Source organism: Macrotis lagotis, chromosome 2 (assembly GCF_037893015.1).
Source record: "Macrotis lagotis isolate mMagLag1 chromosome 2, bilby.v1.9.chrom.fasta, whole genome shotgun sequence".
NCBI classification, from domain to species: domain Eukaryota; kingdom Metazoa; phylum Chordata; class Mammalia; order Peramelemorphia; family Peramelidae; genus Macrotis; species Macrotis lagotis.
This window is the reverse complement of record NC_133659.1, coordinates 59,983,703-59,994,592: the sequence shown is the minus strand read 5'-3', so window position 1 is coordinate 59,994,592 and position 10,890 is coordinate 59,983,703. Positions and strand designations below refer to the sequence as shown.

The window sequence follows — 10,890 nt, the reverse complement described above, 5'->3', positions numbered from 1 at the left end:
CAGAACCCCATAATATAGACCACAAGTATTATTTTGTTACAGTTCAGTCATTTTAGCCATTGTCTTGATTCTCCGTGACCCCATTTGAGGTTTTCTTTGCAAGGATACTGGAGTGGTTTGCAATTTACAGATGAGGAAACTGAGACAAACAGGGGGAAGTGCAGTGTCTGAGGTCACATTTGAACTCAGGTCTTCCTAACTCCAGGTCCAGCATCCTTTCTGTCATACCACATGACAACAATCTCATTCATCAACTTTTGACTCAGAGGTTCATAGCCAGAAGTGACCTTAAGGGGTCATCTGGTTTTCATTTTATAGATGAGCAACAGAGAGGTGAAGAGACTTGTCCAACACCATAGAGGTAATAATGGGCAGAATTGGGATTTGCATCCAGGTCCTTTGCCTCTAAATCAGGTAGAATGTTCTCCTTATTCCTTCCCTGAAAGAACAAGGCCAGAAGAAAGTTTAGCCCTAAATTCCCCTTGGGGATGGCATGTCACATCATTCAGATGGTCAGCCCCTTGAGATCAACATCACGTGCCTAGTATATGCCAGGCTAATTGCTAATTGCTAAGGATAATGATAAAGAGGGAAAAACCCAAACAAACCAACAAAAATATAGTCTGATTTCAAGGAATTTACATTCTAAAAGATAGGAAATGATTCCCTAAATCTTTCTTGCTGTAGTGAAGTGTATTTGCTGAAGATAAGGGAGAATTATCCAAACTAGACTTGGTGTCCCCAAGGGAAACCTTCTTTATTTCCAGGTGAGTCACAGAATCTGCATTTTGGAGGGAGCCTGGGCAGGGTCCAGCTTGTCTAGCTGGAAGGCTTGTCCAGCCTGGCTCTGTCTGGGCTGATAGGGACTTCTATGTAAGCACCACCTCCCTCCTCCCAGCCCCCTCTCAGTCACTAATGGGACTTCACATTCCCCCAGCTCCTGCCTCCTCCCCACGAGCAACTGATGTTCTGTTTACTATGCAAGTGGCATCATCGCTGATGGCACATCGGAAGCCCAGGGAATCCTGGAGCCCAGGACAGAGGAGTAGGGTGTGGAGTCACTGAGGGACCAAGGATGGCTTCAGGAGTTTTCTGTGTGTCTAACGACTTAGGGATGAGGTAGAGAGCGAAGGTTTCCTCCGGCTGTGTTGGTCTGCTGTGTCTCTTTGTAATGGAAGGGGTACTGGACTTAGAATCAGGAGACTTACATTCAAATCCCAGTCCAGATTGGGGAGGGAGGGGATGATCAATAGAAGATAAAGGAGATGACAGACAGAAGACAGACAGACAGACAATAGGTAGTCAGGCAGACAGAAAATGGATGGATGGATGGATAACTGATGGATGGATGAATAAATAAATGAACAGATCAATATACACGGATGGATAGACTGATGGAAAAGAGTAGGCGGATAAGAGTCAGGAGATAGATTAGGCAGATAATAAGCAGAACATTTATTAAGTGATGTCAGACACTGTGCTAAGTTGTGGGGTTACAAATGCAATCAAATAAGCCAGTTTCAGCCTGCACTTTAATGGGGGAGGGCACAGGAAAGTGGAAGGAAGAGAAGAGTGCCCCCATCAGCTTGGCATAGAAGTGACTCATTTGCAGTTAGCAGGGCAGGAAGTGACCTAGAGTTCTGATTCTGCATCACAGCATGTCACCTAAATACCCCACATTAGTTAAAGCTTCATTGTCAGTAAAATAGGGAGGAAGATAATTGGATTACTTATCACCCACAGTTCTGAAAACGTCATGTAAATATACATTTTTATGTTTGTCTTGGTCTGAGAATTTTTATCATTTCTTGAATATTTAATCAATGTTGGTTAGATGATTAACGCAAAAGGGTTCTTCAATCCTAGCAGCATTTGATGATGTAAATTCGATAATAAGAGTGACATATATCAGAATTGTTGCTTCAGTCATGACCAATTCTGCAAGACCTTTGTTTGTGAAGGTGCTACAGTGATTCACCATTTCCTTCTCCAGCTAATTTGATAGATGAGAAAACTGAGGCAAAACAGTTCATTGATTTGTTGACAGATACTGAAATGCTTTGCCATTTCCTTCTCCAGCTCATTTTGCAGATGAGGAAACTAAACCAAATAGGGTTAAGTTACTTGTTCAGGGTCACACAGCTAGCATCTACGACTGGGTCTGAACTCAGATCTTTCTGACCCCAGGTCCACCATTCCATCCACTGAGCCATCTAGCTGCCTTGGATATGTCAGAAGTAGGATGTTGTTTAATAATAGAAGAGGTCAGTTTTGACTGTGTTATTATATATTTGCTCTATTTGGATGTGAAGTGTGTGCACTTTATTTCTGATCTTTGAAAATTAAAAATGTAGTAATACAATACCTATTATAAAAAAGTATGATATAATTTATTAAATACAGGACTTTTTGCATTACAAAGTACTTTCCTAACAATAATCCTATGAGACAGTAGATGTTTGCTCTGTTTTACAGATGAAAAAACTGAGGTTCAGAGAGGCTTAGTGTCTTCCTCCTGTGAATAGCAAGTAGCAGAGCTTAGAACCTTCTGACTTCCCCACAGTCCAGGGCTCTTTTTCCTACTGGCTACAATGCTACCTCTCTGTTTAAACAACAAGAAAACATTATAATGGGAATACAAGAAAAAGAGGTGTCACAAGACTCAGTAGATTTGCTTTGACCCCAGGTGAGGATAGTTGCCAGTGAGGTGGGATCACAGTAAGTAAAGGAAGGAGTGGGTGTTATGGGTGGAAAGGTGGCTAGAGCAGGGATAGTCTAAGGATCTTCCTTGGTTGTGAGCTCTGATTTCAGGTGGGTCATATTATCTTTGTGACTATCTTAGTGCCAAGGATGTACAAGGGAGGTCTTTGGCAAGTGTATGAATGAAGCAAATCATAGTTCACTGTCAGGGAGATTCCTTGATACTCTCTAGAAGCACAGGAAGGTGTGGCTTGTACTTAGGGAAAAGAAGATCTTTTTCCAATTTGTGTCACATGTGTGCATGTATAAGCTATATTAGGTTACTTGCTATCTTAGGGCAGGAGGAGGGAAAGGTGGGAGGGAGAAAATTTTACAAAGCTGAATGTTGCAAACTGTCTTTACATATAATTGGAAAAATAAATAAGCATTTTAGAAAAAACCTGGATACGCTGGAAAAAAATCCTCCTAAGGGCAACCAGGATGAGGAATTGCCTTGAGTTCATGCCATATGGGAGTAGGTTGAAAGAACTAGCACATCAGCATTTCCTGGAATTTTCTTGAGAGCAGGGACATCTCATTCTTACCCGCAGGACTTAGCACATGGCAGACACTTGTTTAATTGTATTAGGAAACTGGGCCCTGCTTCTTGAGTCACAAGCTCCTTCCTTGTGTTCCTTCTCTCATTTCTGACTAATGAAACTTCTCTTCCTTCAAGACACAGCTTGAACACCCTCTTCTAAGGAAGGTTTCCTGACGCCCCCCCCCCCACTTTCTCCACAAATGTTAGTCCCCTTCCTCCCAAACTATCTTGTATTTGGTGGTGTTTAGTAATTTTCCATTGTGTCTGACTCTTCCTGACTCCTTTGGGGGTTTTCTTGGCAAAGATACTGGAGTAGTTTGCCATTTTCTTCTCTAGCTCATTTGAAAAATGAAGAAACTGAGGCAAACAGGGTTAGGTAACTTGTTGGCAGAGATACTGGAGTGGTTTGCCATTTTCTTCTCTAGCTCTTTGGACAAATGAGGAAACTAAGGCAAACAAGATTAGGTAACTTGTTGGCAGAGATATTGGAGTGGTTTGCCATTTCCTTCTTTAGTTCATTTGGCAGATGGGGAACCTGAGGCAAACAAGATTAGGTAACTTGTTGGCAGAGATACTGGAGTGTTTCCTTCTCTAGCTCATTTGACAGATGAGGCAAGCAGGATTAAATGACTTGCCAACTAGTACCTGTCTGTGATCACATTTGAACTTGGGTCTTCCTGGCTGCCTTGCCTTGTATTCAACTCCCTGTATGATCTGAGTATATATTGTCTTTATGAACTCATTCTGCATAGACTTATATAGGCAGACTTATGTATTGTCTCCCCCAATCAAATGGAAGTTATATGGTAGCAGGAAATGTTTTGTCTTCAGATGTCCATATTCCATCACAGGGTCAGACCTTGATTGACGGCCCTCCTGCCACTGTACACCGATTCCTGGCATGGGACACCATGGATGGATGTTGGATTCCATCTCTCCTGAGTTCCAGAGAGATTTAAGCCTGAATGATGGGGTTAATCTCTATTCTGACTAAAGCTTGGGCAGCACATTTGCTGTTGGTCATAAAGTTATGTCATCCCTTAAAAAGAAAATTCCATCCTATTACTTCTCTGTCCACAAGCCCCCCAAGTCCCCACCCTGCTGACTGCGCAGAGTGGGAAGAAATATTCCTTTTTATTTGTTCTGAATTTACAGCTCCATAATTTCACTGTTCTCATTTTATGGGACAGGCTAAGAAGGAGAAGCTGAACAGTTTTCAGGAAGACCTTTCAGAATCAACAACAGCTCAGGATCTTGTCTTCAAGTCTTCTCATTTTTGTATCTTTCATTATGAGAAAATCTGAGAGGCGGGCTTTCGTTGCTGTCCCTTAAACCAGATCCCTTTTAGCTGTCTTCAGACAGCAAAATGAACTCAAGGATTGTAATAGCCAGCATTTAAATGGCTCTTTGAAGCTTGCAAAATGCTTCACAGATATTACTTCATTTGATCCTCACAACAGCCTGGGGGGCTGGTGGTGTTGTTATTATTATTATTAGCCTCATTTTTTACAGATGAGGAAGTTGAGACTGAGGGAGGTCGAGACTTGCTCAGGGTCATCCAGTTAGTGAATGTCCAGGGTTGGATTTGAACTCTGCTCTCTCTGACTCCAGATCTAACTCCATCTAGAGTGCTGGATTTGAACCCAGGAAGACCTGAGTTCAAATCCAGATTTGGACAAACTCATCACGTGACCCTGGGCAAGTCACTTCACTTTTGTCTGCCTCTGTTTCTTCACCTGTAAAATGGAGATTATAATAACTGTGTCCACCTCCCAGGGTTACTGAGAGGATCAAATGAGAAAATACATATAAAGTGCTTTGCCAATCTTAAAATATTAATGAATGCTGACTTTTTATCACTGAGAGGTGAACAAATAACTAAGACAATAGGGAAATAAGATCTCGGCATTAAAATATGGAAAACTGGATCTGTCTATATTCAGAGCCTCTGAATTATCCTCCATAGTTGTGTTACCTGAGGCGAAGCTGTTTACCTCTCTGGGCCTCATTTCCCTCATCTGAAAAATAGGAATAATTATTTTGATATCTTCCTCCCCAAGGCTGTGAGAAAAATGCCCGGCAATGATATGACAGTGGGGCACATTGGCTTGAATGGCTGAAGGGGGACTAAATCAAAGAACACTTTGGGCCAGGTGAAGGGAACCCAAGCTCTCCAGCTTGGCAAGTTTCACTCCAAGGCCTTGCACCCCTTCTTTGTGGTATACTTAATGGTGAGATAAGAAAAGTCAGATCACAGGTTTTAGAGCTTGGAGGGAGCTTCAAGAGCCGCATCATTTTCTTTCTTTCTCCCTTTCTCCTTCCCTCTGCAAGAGGGTGAAAGTTCTCATTTATCGGGCAAAGCCAGAATAAAGTGAATGTAAGGGGAGGGGAGGTGGGCAAGCCCTTGTCCCTGCAGGAGCAGAATGAGTACTAGGCTGGGAGAAAACCTTGGAAAACCTGAGGCAGGTGATTAGCACCAGTTACAAAGCTGATCCTAGAATCCAAATGCCCTGTTTTTTAGTCCAGTGCTTTTTCTGGTAGGCCATGTAAGTCATGGATCTAAATCCCTCTATTCTGTAAGAATAATTTTCCGGTTTGGGGGGGCTTTTTTTAGGTTTTTGCAAGGCAATGGGGTTAAGTGGCTTTCCCAAGGCCACACAGCTAGGCAATTATTAAGTGTCTGCAGTCAGATTTGAACTCAGGTACTCCTGACTCTAAGGCTGGTGCTCTATCCACTGTACCACCTAGCCGCCCCCTAATTTTCCTGTCTCTTGAGTGAGATCATAGCCCAGCTGATGGATGGAGGACTCCTGTACTTTTTGAAGTGTGAGGAGGAGAGGAAAAGGAAGGAAGGAAGGAAGGAAGGAAGGAAGGAAGGAAGGAAGGAAGGAAGGAAGGAAGGAAGGAAGGAAAGAAGGGAGGAAGGAAGGAAGGAGAAGGAAAAGAGGGATGGAAAGAGAAAAGAGGGAGAGGAATAAGGGAGAACAGAGGGAAGGGGAGAAAGAAAAAGAGAAAGGAGAGAAAGGAAAGAGGGAGGATGAGAAAGTGAAAAGAAAGAAGAGGAGTAAAAGGGAGGTGGGATGAGAGGAGAGGAGAAATGAAAGGCAGGAAGAGGAGAATGAGAGAGAGAGAGAGAGAGAGAGAGAGAGAAGAGATGGAAGGAAGGTGATAGAGGAAGAAGGTGACAGTCTTCTCTCCCTTCTCTACTCTTGCATCCCAAACAGAGCCTGGGAACGAAAACTGCACCTGTTTTGGGGGAGGGGTGGCTGGGAAAGGGGAAGGGGCTAGGCAGAGTGCAGGCAGAGCAGGGTGCTCAGCCACGGCCTGTCGAGTCCCCCACCACAGAGGTCAGACCCCAACCCTGCCCTAATTCATCTTTTTGCAGCCCTGAGGCAAAGCAGGGATGGAGAAGTGCACCTGCACCTTGAAGGTGTGCCAGCGCCCACTAGGGGGAGCCAGCACATCGTCTAGCTTCACAGCGGGCAGGTGCCACCTGTTCCAAGACCAGAGACAAGCAGAGACTTAAAATATGGTGGAGAAAGAAACCAAGATGATGGGGCCTTGGGGGAAGAAGATCAAACACAAAGAACCCAAGAAACAGAACTTTCCTGGGACACAGGGCAGAGAGGAAACAAAACCAGAACAAAATCTATGATTCAGAACAGAGCCCAGTAATTATGGTTCTGGGCAACACTGCAAATTAGATGCATGGTTCAAAACAAAACGAAACAAAACATTTGCTAAATCTTGGCTCTGCTGATCACTACTGTATGACTTTTGGCAAACTGTTCCATCTCTCTCTTGGCTTCAGTTTCCTTAGAATCTTTTTTCTCTCTTCAAAGCCATGCTTAGAGAGCCACCTCTTTCCTCAATTTCATTCTTCTCTCCCAATTGTTAATATTTTCTTCCTTTTCCAATATACTCAAATCAATTTGTTTGTCCCTCTCCTCCTTATATTTTAATTTACTTACATGCCATTATACATTCATCCTCCCCTTATTCCAAATAGAATGTAAAGTTCTTGAGGGGAGGATTATGTCATTTAAAAATATTTTTTCTTAGTACCTTACCCAATGTCTTGCATATGGTAGAAACTTAATAAAAATGTATTTTGGTTTCTTCTGAGTCTGCATTTCTAGCTAGAAGGATGACAGTTGGCCCTGGGCCTGATTGTACTTCTCATTGGTACAAAAGCATTGGCCTAGGGCAGTTGCCTCCTTCTCTAGACTGCCTGGTGGACCCTCCTGCTCCTTCAAATTTGTTATATTAGTACTAATATAGGGCAAATATAAGATTGACTTTGAGTTTTCTACACTCAGAACTCCCAAACTCAAGTAATTTATTAGCTTCTGCCTCCCTACCAGCAGGAATTACAAACCTGCTCCATCATGCCAGATAATGAGGGGAGTAGACAAGGTAAGATCTAAATTTTGTCCACCTTGGGTATCGCACTCTTATCTGTGCTCTGTCCAAAGGAATGCAAATTTTGATTGCTGATATCTTGGGATTTACCAACCCCAAATCACAAATCGTTCTTTGATTGGCCAATAATAGGTCCCAGGCTAACCCCACTTGGTCACTTGCTCATTGACTGAGTGAAGGTAAATAGCAGTTGTTTCTGTTTTGACCAGAAACCCTGAGAGTCTCTTCCCACAATAATTTTTTTAGACTTCATAAATGAGGTCATTTTTTGCTTCATTTCTTTCTTAACTAGCCTAGATCACTGAGTGAGTGTTGCCTCAGTCAAACTGTGACCTGAGAAAGACCTTAGCTTTAAAAGTCCAATATTTCCTACTGCTTCCAGGTTCATCTTCAGTTGTCCCGATTCATATCTGGCCACTGGACCCAGATGTCTCTGGAAAAGAAAATGAGGCTGGTGACTCCACAGCACCCCCTCACACTTAAATCCAATTCACTTGCAAGTCATGGCATTGCCTTCCCTTGGTTTAACCTTTGGGAACAAAGATTAAAACAATTACAGTCTAAATTCTGAAATTGTCTGTAAAGCTAGTATAATGGATAGGCCCAAATTCAAATCTGGCCTCACTGACTGAGGTTGTTTGGATTATAAAGAAACATAAACCATTGTTCCTTGTCCTTGTGGAGCTTACACTCTAATGGGGGCTGTGTAGAAGGGGTAGAAGGGAGGCATAGGAGATAATGTGCACATGAAGAATACATAGAAAAAAAAGCAAAACCTTCAATTGCCTGCTCTATTATAGGAGTGTCATAAGAGTTCAACAAAGAGAGAGAGATCAGGACTGAAATTATGAGAGAAGACTTTATGTGAGGCTTTAAGGCAAGTCAATACTGAGAAGATTTTATTACTTATTATTATTATTATCATTGCTACTGGTAATGAAAACAATTACTGACATTTTTATGACACTTTATGGCTACAAAGTAGATAGAACTATGAACTTTGAGTCAAGAAGACCTGGGCTCAAAGCCTGCCTTAGACACTTAGTAACTATTGAGAGAGATAATTCATTTGAATCCCCTCTCTATTCCAATCAGTATTCAATGAATCTAATATGATTTCATAGGGGTAGTGACTATAAATTCTGTATATTAGATCCCAGAGCTGTGAAATACAGATCATAAGATCACTTTTGTAATCATGGGTATCTAGCTAGAGGCTCGCCACACTTGTCTTGGTGACAAAACCCAATATATCCTGTGACTCAGCCACATGGAAAGTCCTCCAATTTGTTTTTGTACCTCTGGACCATCTCCTCCTGCCTAATAAGTATCTCATCCATCTTATGACCATCTCATCAGCAAAGACTTTTCATGGTGACATTTGTTTTTGCCCATTTTAGCCTTTGTGTCATGTGTCAACCAATGGAAATATTCTGTATTTGATAGCCTTTCCTGAATGCCAACTCCTATAAAACCTGGACCCTGAAAAGAGAGGGCATCTCAGATTGTGAGGAAGATTCATTGGTTGATATATGACACAAAAGCTAAAATAGGCAAAAACAAATGAAACACTAATTGCTTTTATTTTGATATTCAAAGAGAAAAGTGGGATGGTTCCTGCTCTTAAGGAAATTCCTTTCTGGTGGGGGAGACAACACATATAGGAAGATTGCATGATCAGCAACTTACAGTATCTTCTTCTTTGGTGTCCTTTCCACTGACAGTGATATAGGTTTTCAGATGTTGAACCAAAAAAATTGTTTTTGTGCCTCCCTCTTCCTCTCCCCCCCATCTTGTATAGAGCTTTGCATATAGAAAATGACTAATAAATGTTTATGTATGAATGAACTCTTAGTTGGTCATTATATGCAATTCAACACTCATATTGCCATTACATTTAGAAATCTCATTAAGACTCAGCAGGGACTCAAAAACTCCATGATGAAAACTGACCATGCCAGATAAACAGGGTGAAGCAATAGATGGAGTATTAACCTTGGAGGTAGACAAGAATCTGGATTCAAATCCTCACCATGTTACTTTCAGTATATTAGGTTGCTATGAAGAAAATGCTTCTAAAATCTGTAAACCTAAAGAGATGTGAGCTGCTTTCATATATAATTTGAATGATTTCATATATATTGATGTATGAGTTGATTGACTTTGGTCTAATTTGGAGAAAGGGAGGGGAGGGGATGGATCAGGGCAGGAGAGAATTTCCTATCTTAAATGGAAGGAGGCTTCCTGGGCTAAAGAGTTCTTTTCTCAAAATGATAAGCCAGCAAATGGAGGTGGGAAGGAAAGGGTGGGGGATCATCGAGTCCAATTTTATCCTATTACATATGAGCACAGAGTTTGGACTTCTCCATCTCTTATGACACAATTCTTCCCACAGGGGCCCAGAGTTTTGGACTGACTGACCCAAGATTGTGCTACCTTCTAGATGGCATCCTTTTCATTTATGGAGTTATCATCACAGCCTTGTTCCTGAGAGCAAAGGTTAGCACCTCTCTCTCTCTCTCTCTCTCTCTCTCTCTCTCTCTCTCTCTCTCTCTTTTCTGCAATCTTGTGATTTCATCAATGTGGGGAAACTCTTGGTATGGAAACTCCCTCCCCAGGTCAATCAATTGTGTGATGTTACATTGGAAAGAATGTTGAATTTGAAATCAGAGGGATGGCTGTTAACTTAGTCTTTGCATCTAGCACAATGCTTTGTAAAGAACAGATGTACAAGTGACTGTGGGATGGAATTGGTTTGGGAGCTCCAGTCAACGGAATTCTACCCTGCTGAACCTTATGTGGCAAGTTACAGAAGGTTCATCAGGTATCAAAAGAACCTTTATTTAGAACTTAGATGGAATGGGGCCTCTCTCTTAGAAGTTGGGGACAGCTAGGTGGCGCAGTGGATAGAGCACCAACCCTGGAGTCAGGAGAACCTGAGTTCAGACCCTTAATAATTACCTAGCTGTGTGGACTTGAGCAAGTTGCTTAACCCCATTTGCCTTGCAAAAAAAAAAAAAAAAAAAGAAGTGAGATCTTGGCATAGGAATATGAGGTCAATATTGCTTTTGTTCTTTCTTTCTTTTACATTATTTTCTCTCTTTTTTTTCCTTTAGTTCAGCAAGAATGCCAGAATCTCCAGTTACCAACAGGACCAGAATCAACTCTATAATGCAAGTATCTAGGAG

General features: G+C 41.9%; 1 protein-coding gene across 2 annotated transcripts in view; it reads left to right on the top strand.

Moving 5' to 3' along the window:
* Positions 1 to 10,890, top strand: part of CD247 (CD247 molecule) — a 115,335-nt gene that overhangs the window by 88,909 nt on the left and 15,536 nt on the right. For both annotated transcript variants that reach the window (XM_074221909.1, XM_074221910.1), the window contains exons 2-3: positions 10,098 to 10,201; positions 10,819 to 10,875. In XM_074221909.1, coding sequence (XP_074078010.1) covers positions 10,098 to 10,201; positions 10,819 to 10,875 — 161 coding nt within the window. The remainder of the gene's footprint in view (positions 1 to 10,097; positions 10,202 to 10,818; positions 10,876 to 10,890) is intronic.